The 19,009-nt window shown below is 41.4% G+C and overlaps 1 protein-coding gene across 2 annotated transcripts in view; it reads left to right on the forward strand.

Moving 5' to 3' along the window:
• Nucleotides 1-19,009, forward strand: part of Atl1 (atlastin GTPase 1) — a 68,917-nt gene that overhangs the window by 34,690 nt on the left and 15,218 nt on the right. The window contains exons 4-9 of one of the 2 annotated variants that reach the window (XM_021178703.2): nucleotides 2,560-2,694; nucleotides 3,133-3,237; nucleotides 5,694-5,744; nucleotides 8,176-8,232; nucleotides 16,972-17,064; nucleotides 18,216-18,354. In XM_021178703.2, coding sequence (XP_021034362.1) covers nucleotides 2,560-2,694; nucleotides 3,133-3,237; nucleotides 5,694-5,744; nucleotides 8,176-8,232; nucleotides 16,972-17,064; nucleotides 18,216-18,354 — 580 coding nt within the window. The remainder of the gene's footprint in view (nucleotides 1-2,559; nucleotides 2,695-3,132; nucleotides 3,238-5,693; nucleotides 5,745-8,175; nucleotides 8,233-16,971; nucleotides 17,065-18,215; nucleotides 18,355-19,009) is intronic. The other variant, XM_021178705.3, reaches the window with a different exon arrangement.

The raw sequence follows: 19,009 nt of genomic DNA on the forward strand, positions 1-19,009 counted from the left end.
CCTTTATTTTATGCCTGAGCCATAGTAGTCAATAATTAGTCATTAAATATGTAGTGAATGCATACCTGAAAGAATGAAACATGCTACATTTTTAATCTTCCAAAATCACTATATGTGGATTTTTCCCTTATCTTTTAAAATTATTTTTCTAGAAAAGAACTTTTATAATATCATATAGTTCATTGTCCTCAGTAAATGTCAAAATAATGTTGTTCTTCTTATTCATAACCATCACAGTTTATCCATTGAAATATACTTCCCAACTGTTTTTTTATGTATCGTGTTTTGATTAATTTAAATATCTACATTGGCCAGTTAGTAACAGTTGACTCCTTGCATTGTATTAGGTACTATGGAGAATACGAAAGAAGATAGACTTTTATAATTAAGCATATTATGGTTTGGATACGGAGGCAGAATTACGATTGGAGTTGTGTTCAATTCTAAAGGACACCTGACTCACACGCCTTCTTCCCAAGGCTTGTGGATCATTGTAGAGAAGGGCTGGAAAGAATTTTAAAGCCAGATATAGTGACTGACTCCAAGGAAACAGTGCCTTCTCGACACAACAGGACAACTACACATATGAACTCACAGAGGTTGTATCAACACACACAAGACCCGTGCAAGCTCACAGTAGCCCAAAGCTCAAAATGGAGAGGGGAAATGGGCACCCTAGCTGGAGAGCTGTTGGCAGTTGATAGCTGTCCAAGATCTGAATCAAGGTTGGGGTGGAGAATAGAAGGTACATTGTAGACTAAGGGCAGTAGATGTGCTATTTGCATTAAACAAAGGGTACATCTTCCATGGAGTGGGTCTTATACTGAAAATGAAGACGTAAGACTGAATAGTGCAGGTGGCAGAACCCATTTATTATGCTTTTAATAAGGATCTAAAATTGCTTTATAGAGTAAGACAGGATATAACACACACACACCCTCCTCCCAAGGCTCAGCCATTATTGTGGAGGAGGGGTGGGGAGGTTGTGTGAGCCAGAGGCTGAGGATGGTTACAAGGAAACTGTTTTCTGGGCACAAAAGGGCAGTTGGCCTGGTGAACGCACAGCTGCATAAACCGTGCATGCTCAAGCCAGACAAAATCTCAGCGCAGAGGCAGGAGGTGGTGATTTAGTTAATACAAGGTTTCTAATTCAAGGATTATTATAAAGAGGTCTTCCAAAAATTATAATTTATCCTCTGTAACAAATACCAAAGTGAGTATAGCTACTATTACCCAAAGTTGTTAATGGAAAATTGCTAAATCTAAGGGATTCTTTGTATTTCTTGTCTCACCTGGCATTTAGTTCTGACATAATTTTCAGTTTAGTTTTTTTTCTTTTGGATTCTCAAATCCCCCTTGTATTTGTTCTCCTGGTGTCCCTCCCCACGTCTTGGACAGGTTCAGGCCCACAAGCATGTTTTGACTTTTATAGTAACTTCTTGTCGGTCGTTTCTGTTACTTATCTCCCTTGCTAGCTTTTTACTACCTCTAGAATAACGTCTCTCCTCATAGTTATGACGGTGATTCCCTCTGGGATAAACACCTGTATCACGTGCCTTTCTTGGCCTTCAGAATCCGCAGTCTAAGCTCTCTCCACCCACCTTTGTTCTTCCACTCAGCCCTGTCCAAAGCATTTGTGTATGGTAGGCCCTTAGGTAATATCCTCCTTCCTCACTCCTTCCCTCCTTTCTCCCCCTTCCTTCTTTACTTGACTTAGTCTTTGAATGTCTTCTTCCCAAATAGCCTTCTAATACCCTCTTTTCCTTGAAGTCTTACTCTCAAAGGTTAATGGGTCTGGAGAGATAGTTTAGAGACCTAAGAGTGCTCACTGCTCTTCCTGAGGACCAGAGTTCAATTCCAACACCCATGTCAGGCAGTCCACAAGCTCCTGTAACTCTGTGCTCCAGCACCCTCTCGTAGCACCTGCACACATATGTGTATACTCACCCCAGGCACACACACATACATAAATGAATGAAAGAATGAGCTGCTCCATTTCCTATTTCTACTTCTATTTTATATACATTTCCATTCTGAGATATATGAGACATATAAGATATATATATATATATATATATGTATATAAAAATACATATTTTATACGTGTGTATGTGTATATATTGTAATGATGTTAGCCAGAACCTAACCTAACCATATCAGAAAGTTGTTCCTCTGTAATTACTTTTGAGTGAATAAAGTGATTGTCCCAATGTAACAGATATGCATACATTTTTCCTTTTGAGTCAGAGAACGAAAAGGGTTAAAAAGGATAAGAGAGGTGGCTGGAGAGATGGCTCAGCGGGTAGGAGCACTGACTGCTCTTCAGAAGGTCCTGAGTTCAATTCCCAGCAACCACATGATGGCTCACAACAACCTGTAATGAGATCTGACGCCCTCTTCTGGTATATCTAAAGGCAGCTACAGTGTATAATAATATGTATAATAATAAATATATGTATAATATATGTATAATAATAAATAAATCTTTTTTAAAAGGATAAGAGGATAAACTATACATGCATATCCAGTTCTGAGTCATAGACTTTATTAAATTTATAGGAATCTGTTGATTGGGTTGGAGATTACAATGAACCATTGACTGGATTTTCATGGAGAGGTGGATCTGAACGAGAAACCACAGGAATCCAGATATGGAGTGAAATTTTCCTCATCAATAAGCTTGATGGTAAAAAGGTATGACACTTTTTAAATAAAACTATTCTTTTATTTTCAATGGTACCTTTGAAACCTTCTTTTAAGAATTGATTTGTCTGTTTCACGTGATGCTGCAAGGGTCAGAGTAGTGTCGTATTGAATGGTCCCTGTTTAGCTCTTTAGTGATCCCAGGAGACAAACATCATAATAATGACAAAATAGCATATAACAAGCTGATATGTTTACATTGTCTCAATGCTAGGTTTTTATCTTAGATAATCAGAGAAAATTAAAAGTGACTGTACCCAGCAGCTAATTAGTATCCTTTTATTTTCTGTGGTATTCATGGCACATACAAGAAGTTACCTTTTAAGTATTCATTGATAATAGATGTTTTTAGTTCTTTCGTTGTTGATGTCATGGTAACGCTGGTACCCTGATGTTCTGTACAATGTAGTGCACTCTACTTTCCTGTAGGTTGCAGTGTTACTGATGGATACTCAGGGAACCTTTGACAGTCAGTCAACTCTGAGAGATTCGGCCACAGTATTTGCGCTTAGCACAATGATAAGCTCAATACAGGTATGGAATAACACAAATCTATCTATGGATATTTCTTTAACTAAAATTCATGAATAGTGTTTGTACATACATGTTTCAATGAGACAGAATCGCAAACCATATGTGTTCTCATTCAGCTCCATATGAATAGTCATTGTCACTATAGGCTGTGGGAGTCTAGCCAGTTATCAGTTTCTACATTGGCTGCTTTAGTCCAAAGTGGCTCTATTATTGTTACTTTTTCTGTTAAAGTTTAGAATAAATTAAAATAATAAATTTTATAGCTAGGGGTATAGCTCACTTGGTAGAGTGTTTGCCTTGCATTTACAAGGTCCTGGATTTAGTCAGCAGCACCGTATGAACCAGGTATGGTGGAGAATGTCTTTTATTCTGTACTGAGGAGATGGAAGCAGGAAGATCAAGAATTTAAAGTCCGGTGTGGTGGTACACACCTTTAATCCTAGTACTCGGGAGGCAGAGGCAGGTGGATTTCTGAGTTCGAGGCCAGCCTGGTCTACAGAGTAAGTTCCAAGACAGCCAGGGCTATACAGAGAAACCCTGTCTCAAAAAACAAACAAACAAACAAACAAAAACAAACAAACAAACAAAGAATTTAAAGTCATCTTTGGTTATACAATGAGACTGAGGCTAGCCTGGTCTACATGTTACCCTGTCTCAAAAAGAAAAGTGAGATAGCTCAGCAGGTGTAAGTGCTTGCTGTATAAATCTGTTAACATGACCCAGTCTACAAAATTCTCGAAAAGGTGGACACAGAGCAGACCACGGAGCTGCCCTCTGACCTCCACACTCAGGTCACAGCACACTTCCCTATGTGCACATACCACACATACCAACAATAATAAATAAGCCAACTTAATAATCTTATATGCAGATTGGGGACAATCTATTATAATTTATTTAGTGAAATGGGATTTATAAACACACACTGTGCTTTACATTATCAGTGAAGTTATTTCTAAATGTAAAGCTTTACTTGTGCATAGCTTTCGCAAACAGTGTAGCTGCAACAGCTACATTTATATGTGAACCATGTGTACTTAAAGCCTTCCCTTCATTTGCTCTTTTTCTCTCTTTTTAACAGTGCTATTGGGTGGGGAGGGGCTTTATAGACTGTAAATTGTTCTGAAGGTTAGTATACAGCTGAAACAAGGTTAAGGACTACTGTTAGATATGTCTGCCTGTCGGAGAGAGCTGGGGGGAAGACAGTGAAGAAACAAAGCAGAATTTTTTCAAAGGCAAGGTAACTTTTAAAGGTGAGAAAGGCAAGACAGGGTAAGTCCAGAGTGTGATCCTATGTAGATGGGGACCTAGAGTTACTGAGCAGGTAGCCAGGGTATCTCTGGTCAGCACCTCCCATACCGGCTCAAAGGAAGAGGAAGGGTGGACTGAACCTTTAAATAAATGAATTTAACATAAGAGTTACAGTTATAATCCATGATTGATGCTTCAGGATAAACCTACCTCGTGCGGCTGGAGAGGCGGCTGGGCGAGGAGGAGCACTTGCTGCTCTTGCAGAGGACCTGGGCTCAGCTCCCAGTACCACGTTAGCTCGCCTCACAGCCATCCATAATTCTAGTTAGTGCCAGTGGATCGAACTCTCTTCTGACTGCTGCAAGCATCTGGCACAATAGGTGGCACACATACACACAAAGAAAAATTCTTACACATAAATGTGAAAAATGATTTTTAAAGGATTGCCATAAGAAAGCTTATCTATGAAACACAGGTTTTACTGTAATTCAAAAACCTGCTTCTTCAATGACTCTGTAAAGTAGACTCTGTATCTGTTTTCTTTAAAATCAATAGGAAGGATCATTTATACAAGCTAATTAAAACAGTCTAACTTTGCCTTTACCACTCATTATTTACTATTTATATTTGACCTGAAAACATTGAATCTTTTTATAGAAAGTCTGTCAAGTAATGACTTTCAAATTATTACTTGAGAAATTACATTATTTAAATAAGTGCAAATGGATACTATTTGTGACAATATGTAAACATATACACAACATTAATTTATCTTTAAAGTTACTAATGCTATTGCCTCAAGGAAAATGAAAAGAAAACACACGGTGTCATCTTAATGCTGTGCTATAGTGGAAGAAAGAGGCAGGAACCTAAAGCTGGGAGTATGACATTCGGAACCTAATAGTGTGTGCAGGGGCTTTCTGTGATATAAGCAAATCAATACATTATGAAGAGGGAATTGTCATTTTCCAAACAATTTTCCAGTTGGGCAGGAAGACCCACTTCTGTAAACCCTGCTTCTTTGAGGGACTAAGGCAGGAAGACTTCCGGTTTGAGCGATATAATGAAACCTCCTTTCTTGGCTCTCATAACTGTATATAAGAGAGTTGGTTGTATAATAACTGACATTTCTAAAAACAGCACAACGAAGTTCTTCTAACGCTATGGATTATTTTCTCACCCTGCCTCGCTGTCCCATCATCAAGGTCTACAACTTGTCCCAGAATGTCCAGGAGGATGATCTCCAGCACCTGCAGGTGAAGCCCTTTCTGTGTATCTGCTGGGCTGGGGGACAGGCTTCAGACACAGGACCACACACACAAGGGTCATCCTGGTGCCAGATGTCTTGTTCAGTCATGTATGGCTCTGTCCTTTTGAATTTGCTTTCCATATTCCTTTGTTTCTAAACCTGCTTGTTCCCAGTGTTGAATGTATAAAAGTATATGGCAAATCAAAGTGGACAAAGAATCTTCAGTGTAAAGAGACTCTAAATTGCAATGTCAAATCTTTTTTTTTTCTTTTTTTTTTTTGGTTTTTCGAGACAGGGTTTCTCTGTGTAGCCCTGGCTGTCCTGGAACTCACTTTGTAGACCAGGCTGGCCTCGAACTCAGAAATCCACCTGCCTCTGCCTCCCGAATGCTGAGATTAAAGGCGTGCGCCACCACGCCCGGCAAGTTATCAAATTCTTGCCCTTAAGATTTGACATTGCAGCCGGGCGTGGTGGCACACGCCTTTAATCTCAGCACTCGGGAGGCAGAGGCAGGTGGATTTCTGAGTTCGAGGCCAGCCTGGTCTACACAGTGAGTTCCAGGACAGCCAGGGGAACACAGAGAAACTCTGTCTCGAAAAACCAAAAAAAAAAAAAAAAAAAAAAAAGAAGAAGAAGAAGAAGAAGAATTTGATAACTTGTTGGTATTTCGTCTGTGTAAGCCAGACGTTTTCCTTGTGGACCTTGTGGCTTAGAACTGTTAGAGAGGGTGTGAGGACAGCTCGGAACTTGACTTGATCTGATCTGAAAGAGACAGTGGTGGTACTTAACTAACCTTCATGACTCAGAAATGAGGAGAGGGAGCCTGAGAAGATAAGTAGCTTGGCCAGGCTCCTGTGCCTACTCAGTGATAGAACTGGGTAAGAACACATGGCTGGTCCTGTCTTCTTCCCACTCACCAAGAAGTTGGAGTCTCAAGTAGAAGAGTAGATGTGTTCTAGAGATGTTTTTATGTGTGCAGTATAGTATTCTCTTCTGTGTCCGCTCAAGTTGTTCTTGAGTAGGTAGCAAATCTATTCTTCCAATAGCTCTCTTTCTATGTGCTTTACATAAAATTTTACCTAATATGTGTATCAAGCCCATGATAGTAAAATGTGAAGCCTTACTAGATACAAAGGACAGTAGAGCAAAGTAATCCATGGCATTGGATGCACCACGTGGAGTTCCCCCCGGTGTTGCTCCCTCACGTATTCTGTACCTCACACTGATCATTTATGACAAATAGGTGAGACACAAAATAATGGTGGGGTGTGCTTCCATAATAAAGGCATGTGCCACAATGCAGCCAGCTACTTTCCTAGTGAACAGCGTGGCACCATTGCACACTGGCATATTTATCCATCTCTACAAAAGGATAATTTGTGCCAGTGATCCTGAGCTAACAGGATATTTTGATCATTGAATTTTTTTCCTGTAAATGACAATACCTTCCTCTGAAGTTACTGTAAATTCAAGTTATGTCAGTACACAAGTGTGATAATAGTTGGACCTTTTAGACATACCCAGACTTTGAACTCATTACTCCAAGTATCTAGTAATTACCCTTTGCTTCTTGATTTTTACTACCCTGTGTGGATGGCAGAATGAAACTGGGATGCTACTGTAGAGGAGCAAGGGCTGGGTCTCAGCGTTCTCCCTCAGCTCCACAAGCTAGGTGGCTGACCAGCTCTGGGTGAGAGGAGCTCATGCCGTGTCATGTGGGGAACACTGAGCCAGCCTGCAGCCCCATCACTCATCTCCGAAAAGTTTGCATTTGTCCAAACCAAAAACAACAACAACAAAAAAACCTCTCCTCATGCTTCCTGTTCTTAACTGTAAGCAATTAAAGGAGGAGGAGGAGGGGGAGGGGGAGGGGGAGAAGAAGAAGAAGAAGAAGAAGAAGAAGAAGAAGAAGAAGAAGAAGAAGAAGAAGAAGAAGAAGAAGAAGAAGAAGAAGAAGAAGAAGACAGTTCATTTAATTTCCAACTTTTAAAATCAAATGCCTAATTTTGTAACCCAGGTTGTTGTACCTTTAAATTTCCTTGGCTACATATGTTATGTATTATGGCCCTTTAAGCCTAGGTAAGTCCTGCATGTGAGAAGTCACTTCACATGTGCTTCCTTTCTACATTTGTTTTATCAAACACATGAGTTTTAGGGCTGGGGTCTACCTTTGGAGCAAGTGCTCAGAACATCATGTGCACATGGAGAAGAAAGAGAGACAGGCTTAAAGTGGGAGTTTCTTTGTACTGTGTTTGTAATTTTTAGATATGTAATCACTATAGCCCTGCTTTATATAATGAATGTGTTTTTATTATTTAATCTTAACACTGTAGCATGCTGTTACAGCTGGGGAATGAATAGAAGAAATCCAACAAGTAAACGAATCTCATTTCTTTCTCCTCTCCCTTCCCATCCTCTCTCTTGGATTCTCCTCCCAGCTTTTCACTGAGTATGGCAGGTTGGCAATGGAAGAAACATTCCTGAAGCCTTTTCAGGTGGGTAAAAGTTAAAGGATGGAGAATTCTTACTGAATTTTTACAGAATCTATAGCTATGATTTTAATCAGGATCATAGTTTTTTCCCTTGATTTATTTCATTTAAGAAGCAACTGTAGGCTGTGGTGACACTTGTCTTTAATCCCATCACTAGGAAGACGGGATTTCTGTGGGTTCAAGGCAGGAAGATTGCTATGAATACGAAACAGATGGATGTCTCTGAGTTCAGCGCCAGCCTGGTGTACACTGGGCATTACCAAGGCCAGCCAGAGTTACATGGTTAGGAAGAGACCCTGTCTCAGAAGAAGAAAGGGAAGAGTTTTAAATTCCTATTCCATGCTATTTGGTATAAAGATGAGATAGATATCGGGAAGTGAAAATGTGTCTTAGATATCTGACTCATGTGAGATATCAGCTTTTCCTTGAATTTAGTTGACTAACACCAGAGAGGATATTGGGGAAGAGGCTTTTCAAGTCCCTTTCTTAACGTTAACCTCTCTCCCTGTCTGAGTGTACAAGCAACCAGCCAGGCTGCTGCTGGTGGAGCCACTGTGTTAGGGGTCTAAAGTCACTTGTGTTCATCCCTTCAGCTATCAGACCTTTGCAATACCAGATCCCAAAGAATTGAAAACATCCAATTAAAAAAATCCCACGCTGGTGGAAGGAAAAGATTGAAGTCCTGCCAGCCAGAGGAGGAACTGTCCTAGGAAGAGAGTTCACAGAGTTCTGGCAACCTATTGGAGCCCCGTCCAGGACTGATAGTCAAGGTGGTGGTGGGCCAGTAACAGGCACGACTGTGCTTTTCCAGGACTGCTTAACTGTGCATAGTTCTTACCTTGTATTTAAACCTAAACCTCTCAGTGCTCCACAATAGGCTTGGGGTGGGGGTCACTGGACCCTTTTATTTGTTCCCCTTTCCGGCATAGCCACACTGAATAAGTTCCCTTTCTCAATGTTTTGTCTCTTACTGACATATTGAGAGGATGGAAGCTGGCCAGTCTTGCCCTAAAAACTCCAGTAACACTAGGATCAGTGGCTAACATCAAGGTAACATCTGAGCTTGGCTTAAGCTCTGTCAGTTACTGCTGCAGTCCTTCAAGTCCTGCACTTTACAAGGACAAGAGTTAGAATTGAGTTGGATACCCTTCAGACAGTGCCTGGAGGAAGAAGCAGTTTCCATACCATCTAAAAGCTAACTCCTTCAGCTTAAGCTTGTCAAAGGAAGCCATAGCTAGGCTCCAGATAGGTATAACATCCAAGGTGGGTCCAAGAGGAATGTGAGCCACAGGGTAACCAGTGACTGACAAGGGCCCACAAAGTGAGAAGCTCCTGAGGCAAACACTACACTGATACAAGCTCTCCATTCTCCGTGGCCGAGTGACAAATGATCTTAGACGACTGACACGGTTGTGAGGGTGGGGATCTGGGGTGGCTTCAGTGTGTACATGTGACTTGGAGGTCTCCTATCAGACTGCATTCAAGATGTCCAAGAGCTATTTCCTGGAAGAGCTATTTCCCGGAAGAGCTATTTCCCGGAAGAGCTTAGTGGAGGGTTCTTTAGGGGAGGTCTCAGTTTGTCCCTGAAGTCCAGGCAAGGCTAGAGGAGGTGTAGAGGGAGAACAAACCAAGCCTGCTTTAAAATCTTCAGTGTGGGTCACAATACTTTCTGTGCTCTTGTGTTTCTTTTTGGTTCATCTGTCAAGTGGCTTTGAAGTGTTGCATGGCAGCTGGAATATTTCTTTGACTTTTTTACTCTCAGGACTGATGCTTAGATTGTAAATTCCAGAAAGAGACCTCAAGTCACTGTTCCTAACACAGGACCAGATAAACCAATAGGAACACACACACATACACACACACACACACACACACACACACACACACGGCTTGGGGGAGGGAACAGACAGACAGACAGGTATTATGTCTTTGGTTAAGAAAAATGCCAGTGTCCTAGAAACAAATCTTTTGAGATTCCTGCTTATTGGTGAACCATGTAGAGGTTATGAAGTATCAGTAAGAAGAAAGTTTGGGGGCTGGTGAAATGGCTCAGTCATCTAAGTGCTTGTTCTGAGTTGTGTTTCCTACAGCCAGCCCTGGGCACGTGGAGACAGGCACTTCTGGCAGTGTGAGAACCAGCTAGTTTACTTGGACAGTTCTGGGCCAGTACAAGACCCTGTCTCAAAAACCAAGTGAACAGCTTCTGAGAAATGACACCTAAAGCTGTTTGCTGGTTTCTACATGCATGTTAACACACTTGCAACTCACCACCACACAGAAACACATGTACCTGCACATGCACTAACATACACCAAACACATACATTTAAACAAGCAAGCAAGCAAACAAAACAAAACAAAAAACTCCCGAGACTGAAGAAATGACTCAGTTCTTCCATGAAGAACTCCTGCTGCTCTTCCAGAGGACCTGGGTTCTGTTCCCAGCACCCACAGTTGTGGCTCCAGTTCCAGAGGCTCCAACGCCCTCTGTTGATCTCCCTGGGTATTGCATGCACATGATACCAAGGCATAAATGCAGGCAAAACCATTTATATACATAAAGTTAAAAAAAAAAATCCCACAGTTTTAACTGAATGAATCAACAATGGCTTCTTAAACATTAAAGGATGGGTTGAAATTGAAATGAGAACCTTATTAAGCAGTAACATCCAAAGCCTTTGAATAAAATTTGAGATTAAAGCAACTAAATTCAAAACAAAAGGATACTATGCATCATATAATTAAAAGGGAAGAGGCAAATATGTATAATACATGCATGATACACATATATAATAAAATAATACTATAACAAGGTGCTCAGGACATATAATATTAGTGACATAATTCATATTTAGAGTAGAAAAAATACCTAAGAATGAGGCTGGAGAGATGACTCTGCAGATGGCACTGGCTGTTCTAGAAGACTCAAGTTTTATTCCCATTATGTAAACGGTGTTTCACAACCATCTGAAATGCCAATTCCAGGGGATTCCATACTGTCTTCTAGCTCCTGTGGATACAAGGCACTTGAGTGGCACTCAGACGTACATACAGGCAAAATGCTCATGTGTATAAAATAATTTTTAAAATAGAAAATAACAGCATAAAATAGCTTTTAGATGGTATTTCAGTTCACTTAACAAATTGTAATAACTGTTCCTTGCAAGGCCCAAGAAGCAAACTCTCAGCAGTGATACACAGATTATAATCTATGATAAGAGGTAATGAGATCTCTCTGGGTGACCTTGCTTATTTTTCTATTGTTTTAGTTACTGCAAGCACTCCCATAGTAAGTATAGCAACCCAGCAGGAGCCATTTGATGTTATCTGTCCCATAAATAACAAGGTTCTTTACATTAACTGTAGCTTTTTCTTTTCTTTTTTTTTTTAAAACATTCTTTTTTTTTTTAAAGATTTATTTATTTATTATATGTAAGTACACTGTAGCTGTCTTCAGACACTCCAGAAGAGGGCGCCAGATCTCATTACGGATGGTTGTTAGCCACCATGTGGTTGCTGGGATTTGAACTCTGGACCTTTGGAAGAGCAGTCGGGTGCTCTTACCCACTGAGCCATCTCACCAGCCCTAACTGTAGCTTTAAAAGGTGCAGTTGAAAGCGTTCTTTTGATCAAAACCAATGTCTGATTCCTGAGACCCTGGTGAAAATCTCTGGTCACATGTGAGGGGTGAGTTATTGCTGTTGATGGCTGTGGATGTTGCTTCCTTGGTCATTTGAGCTTCCATGAGCCATGCCTGGCTCCACACTGGTCTGCACTGGGTGAACAAATCCTTGGATCTGGGTCTGTGTGACTAATTGGAGGTATTTTTCAGATTATCAAATGTTATTTAAAGTTCATTCTAAATCCAACTTCAAACAATTCTGAATTTTACTAATGTTCTCTGGCAAATGTAGCCACTGGTTTCTTGTGGTTCTCACAGAGCATGTTACTCATAAGCTCTCAGATGGCAATAACAGTGTTTATCATTGGGTCCATGCTGAGAAGATCCTCTCTTCAACTGGAATATGGGCTCCAAGATGCCCTCTGTTCTACCATTAAATGCTCTCCTTGGCTATCACAGTCCCAGAGCTTACTATTTAGCCAGTTTATACCCTCTAATTATGTAGGTTGCAAAGTAGACATATTCCTCAACTGATTAACAGTCTCAAGATTTACTTGGGTCAATATTGTATATGCTGATGCAAGTCCGTATGGCAGATGTGTTTAGTAGCCAGTTTAAAAAAGCTTATATAGCTGTCATAAACTTAAAGAGTGGCCATGGTATTTCTGAACCCTGTTCTCTTTAGGCCAGACCTCTAAGTATACCTGCTGACTTCTAGGCCTTTCTGAGCCTGGTGACCCGCGACAGGTGGGAAGCGCTGGCACTGTGCATACCCAGCAGACAGCATCTACAGCAAATTAGATGCTCTAATTAGAAAATTAGAGGCATTAAGTCCTTAAAAAAGAAAAGCTTTCCTGGGCATGAGCATCACTCACTCTCGGAGGCCTTTACTCTTTCTCAGATATGTAGCTGAGGGCTGCTGACATTCAGTCTCTTACTGCTCATCTCCTCAGTGTTAGTTCTTTATTTTCCCAGTTACTTCTTCCTAGTCTTTTCCAGCGTTCTCTCTCTCTTTTATAAATTGAATCCAGGACCTTACACACACTAGGGAAGAAAGTCCCCTTCCCAAGGTGCTTCCTGGCCCTCCCACAGTGCCCTTCTTAACCATTTTCATATTCTCAAATCCCACCATTGCTTTTGACTTCAGAACAGGACTTAATCGCCTCTGGGAGATAAGAGAAACGTTTTTTTCACACTCATCTGAGTGGAGACATAGTCATGATCTAATCAGTCTCAGAGAACTCTCAGTGAAGCTGGAAGTTGCTTTGTGTGGTGCAGACAACTCTCTGTGGAGTTCCTTCTCTCCAGTAACCTCTGAGGAAACTCCTCTCTTGAAGGGCCTCATAGCAAAGGAATGACCACACTACCCAAGTCTACTTAAAACAGCTGGCTCAGAGGCTGTGGAAGTTGAATTTAAACCTTGGTCCATAGCTGAGTTTTAAGAAATTTTATGTAGTTACAGAAGACAGAAATGGGCTGTAGACTTCTTCAGTATTTTAGTAGATATGCACTGTCTCCTTTCCCACTAGTCTACTAGTTAAATCCTCAGGTGGAAAAAAATGGTTAGGCCATGTGTGGTGTGGAAATGCCTTTAAAACCTGCAGGCTTTAGGGGGCAGAGGCAGGCAGGTCTCTCTGAATTCAAAGCCACCTGGTCTACATATTGGGTTCTAAGCCAGCCAAGGCTACATAGTGAGATAGTGAGATCCTGTCTTTAAAAAACAACAACACGAGAGAGAGAGAGAGAGAGAGAGAGAGAGAGAGAGAGAGAGAGAGAGAGAGAGAGAGAGAGAGAAGAAAAGAAAAGCATTGAAAAGCATTGAGAGCCTCCATCAAGCATCAAGTCAGGTTCAGGGAACTCATGGTGGCTGGGGTCAGCCTGTTCTTCACCCTTGAACCACACAGCATGCTTCAACAGAACGCACACTGTAAGACCAACACTGCCCATTCTTAGCTTTGTAACCTACAAAACAAGGTCATCAGTTTGTTTCCCACAGAATGAGTCTTGCTGATGGGCTGGCTATCACCAGCTGTTGATGGGAGCAAGCTGTTATTTATATGGTCCTTCCTAGTCTTTTTCTCTACTTGGAACAGAAGTTAAAACTGAAATTGATTGATTAAACACATCAAAGACTAGTTCAGATTTTTTAATTTAATCTTTATTTATTTACACTCCAGATTTTATTCCCCTCACCTCCATCCACCCTCCAACTGTTCCACACCCCATACCTTCTCCCCACCCCCTGTCTCCACAAGGATGTTCCCACCCCCCACCCCCACCCTACCAGATCTCTAAACTCCCTGGGGCCTCCGGTCTCTTTCGGGTTAGGTGCATCTTCTCTGACTGAACCCGGACCCGGCAGCCCTCTGCTGTATATGTGTTGGGGGCCTCATATCAGCTGGTGTATGGTGCCTGGTTGATGGTCCAGTGTCTGAGAGATCTCAGGGTCCAGGTTAGCTGGGACAGCTGGTCCTCCTACAGGGTGGCCCTCCTCCTCAGCTTCTTCCAGGTTTTCCCCAATTCAGCCATGTTGACCAATGATTCTAAATCAGTTTTTCCTTCCGAGGATATGATTAATTTCACATATTTTATAATGGATATGCACATAAATTTAGCATTAGCTTTCCAGTGTTAGATCATTTTAAGTATTTTATATGGACATCAACACATGTATTGACATATTCCATATACTGGTAACATTGATGGAGCTACCCGTGTTCATTGTACTTCAATCATTTATACTCAATTTCTTTTATTATATCAAAGTTATTACTTAAGAAATAAATAGGAGGGCTGGTGAGATGGCTCAGTGGGTAAGAGCACCCGACTGCTCTTCCGAAGGTCCAGAGTTCAAATCCCAGCAACCACATGGTGGCTCACAACCATCCGCAACGAGATCTGGCGCCCTCTTCTGGGGTGTCTGAAGACAGCTACAGTGTACTTACATATAATAAATAAATAAATCTTTAAAAAAAAAAAGAAATAAATAGGAGACAGAAGGAAAGCTAAGAGGAAGTCTGAGAAGGCTAAGAAGTAAAGAGTGAACATATCCGTAAAAGCAGATGCCTAGGCTTACCCTCAGCTTTGCTCATCTATAGCAGGATGAACATTACTCACGGAATGCAATGTCATGCAGTGATGACTATGAATGATAAAGTTATGCAACAGTATGACAGATTTCACAGATACAATGTTGGATGAAGACAAGCAAACTAACCTATGATTTCTCAAATCAAAATAGTGCTGCCTGTTAAGCAGTGGTGAGGGGAAGAAGCAGGGGTTGGGGCTCCTGGAGCAGCAGACATTGTCTGATTACACGGAGTGTCAGTTTCTGAAAATATGTTAAGCCATGTCATTATATGTGATTTTCTGTATATATATTTTTTAAAGATTTATTTATTTTTATTACATGTAAGTACACTGTAGCTGTCTTCAGACACTCCAAAAGAGGGAGTCAGATCTCATTATGGATGGTTGTGAGCCACCATGTGGTTGCTGGGATTTGAACTCAGGACCTTCGGAAGAGCAGTCGGGTGCTCTTACCCACTGAGCCATCTCTCCAGCCCCACATATGTTAACACAGAAGATTTTAAAGTGAGCATACAACTCGTGAACTTGTGGTGTCCCTGGAAACTCGTTACTATCTTAACTGCCATCCTAAGTCTGTGGGTGGTTAATTCCAATTAGATTTATTGTAATGTTTCCACTTTGATTGTGTCATTAAGATATTCTCTTTAAAAAACATCCACTTGTCTTTCTTTTTCCCTTGCCCTACTCTTGTACATAAACTGTTTACTAAGTGTTAGCTCTGGTTGCTTTTGAGATTTGGAATGCATTTAAATTTTTCTTCTCTGGACTTTGTACTTTTGTGATAAGAAAATGAATGTTACCATTTCTATAAAAATAATAAAATAATTCAATTTAGGAAAAAGCTGGTAGAGGGCTAGCAAGGTGGTTCAAGGGTAGGGGTGCTTGCTGCTAAGGCTTATTACCTGAGTTTAGTCTCTAGAACTTAGATGGTAGGAAGAACCAACTGCCACCAGTTGTCCTCTGATCTCTACACACATATGCATAGATACACATAGACACATATACATAAAAAAGTTCAAAAAGAAAATTAAGAAGAAAACAAAAAGATAAAAGCTGATAGAGTGTCTTAGTCAGAGTTTCTATTCCTGCGCAAACATCATGACCACGAAGCAAGCTGGGGAGGAAAGGGTTTATTCAGCTTACATTTCCACATTGCTGTTCATCACCAAAGGAAGTCAGGACTGGAACTCAAACAGGTAGGAACTTAGAGGCAGGAGCTGATGCAGAGGCCATGGAGGGATGTTACTTACTTACTGGCTTGCTTCCTAACTTGCTCAGCCTGCTTTCTTATAGAACCCAAGACTGCCAGCCCAGGGATGGCCCCACCCACAATGGACCATCCCACCCTTGTTTGATCACTAATTGAGAAAATGCCTTACAGCTGGATCTCATGGAGGCATTTCCTCAAGTGAGTCTGTAATAACTTGAGCTTGTGTCAAATTGACACACAAAACAGCCAGTACATAGAGTATGACTGCCAGAGGATTGTTGTGAGTTCAGGGGCAGCTTGGTCTACACAGTGAGCTCAACACTAGCCTGGACTACATAGTGAAAGTCTCTCAAAATAAAAGTATTAATTTTTTAAAAACCACTCTGGTATCTTATGCATATAATCTGTTGTAGTTTAAAAATAAAGAGAGGGAGGGAGGGAGGGAGAGAGAGAGAGAGAGACAGAGAGAGACAGAGAGAGAGACACAGAGAGAGAGAGAAGAGAGACGACAGACACACTAAGGGACTCATAGGAAAACACCACACAAAATCTAATTATAGCTCCATTCAGCCAGCTTAATGGTGGGTTGTGACTGTCTCACATCTCAATGGGATGCACTCATCCTAGAGTTTGGAGGCAGCTTGCTGTTCACACGTAGGTAGGGGAAGCACAGTGATGCCATGTGGACTGCTGAGAAACTGGTATTTGCTTTGCATGCCACAGTATGATCAGTTATGATGCAATAATGAGATGGCTCCAGTAGAGAGCATAGGCCTGCTGCCTGCCGCCAAGCACTCTTACCCCTCTCTTACTACTTTCAGAGTCTGATATTTCTTGTTCGAGACTGGAGTTTCCCATACGAATTTTCATATGGAGCTGATGGTGGCGCCAAGTTCTTGGAAAAACGCCTCAAGGTTGGTTAGCTATCTAGGTGCATGCCGTATCCCCAGAACTAAGCAAGAGGATCTCGGTTAGATGACTTCCTGAATACCCAGGAGTCAAGATTTCACCTGCCCCTCATAGTATCTCTATACACAACCCAAGATAGAGTTGTAATAGCCCATAGAATTGTAATTTTAAGGGTTGTCAGTGATTTGATACAAATAAGTTCTTTGGTAGTTATAATAAAACACTAACTTGTTCCTAAAGGCAAAATTTTTATCTTGAAGACTCAAACAGTACAAGTCTACAGTGTAAAGATGTAGACTCACTTTCCGTGGCAGCCTAGATAAGTGTTTCTTTCTGCGGTTTCTACAGACCGTTGAACACATGTCTAAAATGGACTGTGAGTGTTTAGGGTGGGTATGAAATCCTAGCCGTTGAGATGCCTGTCAAGAATGTTAGTGCTGAGCAGCTGCTTAGTTTTGTTTGTTTGCTTATGTTTTGTTTTGTTTTGTTGGTTTGGGGGGTTGTTTGTTTGATCAACTTCATCTAAGCTAGGGTCACCTGGGAAGAGAGAATTTTATCTGAGAAAATGCCTCCATGAGACTGGTCTGTAGGAAAGTGTCCAGCGTGGGGTGTGGGGGTTCTTGATGATTGGCATGGGAGGGCACAGCCCACTGTGGGTGCTATCACCCCTGGACAGGTAGCTCTGGACTGTAAAAGAAAGCAGGCTGAGCAAGGCATGAGGAGCAAGCCAGTAAACAGTTTCCTCCGTGGTGCATGCTTCGGACCCCACCTCGAGGTTCCTGCCTTGAGTCCTGCCTGACTTCCCAGGGTGATGGAATTCAAAGTGAAGTGGAAATAATCCTCTCTTCCCCAGGCTGCTTTGATTATGGTGCTTATCATGGCAGTAGACAGAGAACTACGACAGGAATTTACACCCAGTTTATACTGCTGCGATAGACATGACCATGTTGTTTTGTCGGGAGACAGAAGCTTGTAAATTGCACTAGGCATTTGCTACACATAGATATGGCTCTATAAAGTCAACCCTCTAGTCCTAGCCACAGCATGCTGTTTTATTATTATGGAAACAGACAGGCAAAGCAAATATAGAATGCCACAGAAATCCTTTGTTCAGTTTATGTCCCAAGAAACTTTTAACTTGAGATGATTTCCGCAGGTCTCAGGGAACCAGCATGAAGAGCTGCAGAATGTCAGGAAGCATATCCACTCCTGTTTCACCAACATCTCCTGCTTTCTCCTACCTCACCCTGGCTTAAAAGTCGCTACGAACCCAAACTTTGATGGAAAACTAAAAGGTTTGTGAGCCTCTTAATGACTACGCTTGCACTGCTTATCAGATCATGGAATCAACTCCATAGGCTGTGGCTTAGCTTATCCAGTACTGAGGCAGAGGAAGGGAGCTGGGGATGAGGCTTGGTGCTAGAGCTCCCGAGTCAGCCGTGGGCTCGATGGTACTGAATGTGAACACAGAGCCAACCCTGCTCCCAAGCAAGCAGCACCCTCACCTCTCATCTCTGCTTTGTTAATTGCTTCTGTGTGTACTTAGCTCCCTTACTTATATTAAAATGGGGAAATATCTGTGTTTTGGAATGTTGCATTTGTTGAAATATATATTTAGGAACTGAAAGCAAACACTGGATTCAGTAATGAAATGAATCTAGACTCTTTAAAATGGCTACTGAAGAATTTAACTATAAAAAGCAAGGTGGTCTCTATATAAGAACAATGTCTTTAAAACAAAAGAGCAAGCACTATGTGTTTTCAGCTAATGTCCTGTACAGAATGTACTTTGCACTAACAGAGGTTGCCTCCTGTCTGAAAGGCATGGGAGTGGAGGTAAGGCCTCCAGAAATGGAGTCTCACAGTCCCAAAAAAGGCAAGGCCCTGTCTTTAGACATTTGCTTTGTGAGTTCATTTGAGGAAGTTCCAGGTAGTTTTGACCTTTTGACT

Source organism: Mus caroli, unplaced genomic scaffold (genome assembly GCF_978045245.1).
Source record: "Mus caroli unplaced genomic scaffold, Mus_caroli_1 scaffold_14, whole genome shotgun sequence".
Taxonomy (NCBI): domain Eukaryota; kingdom Metazoa; phylum Chordata; class Mammalia; order Rodentia; family Muridae; genus Mus; species Mus caroli.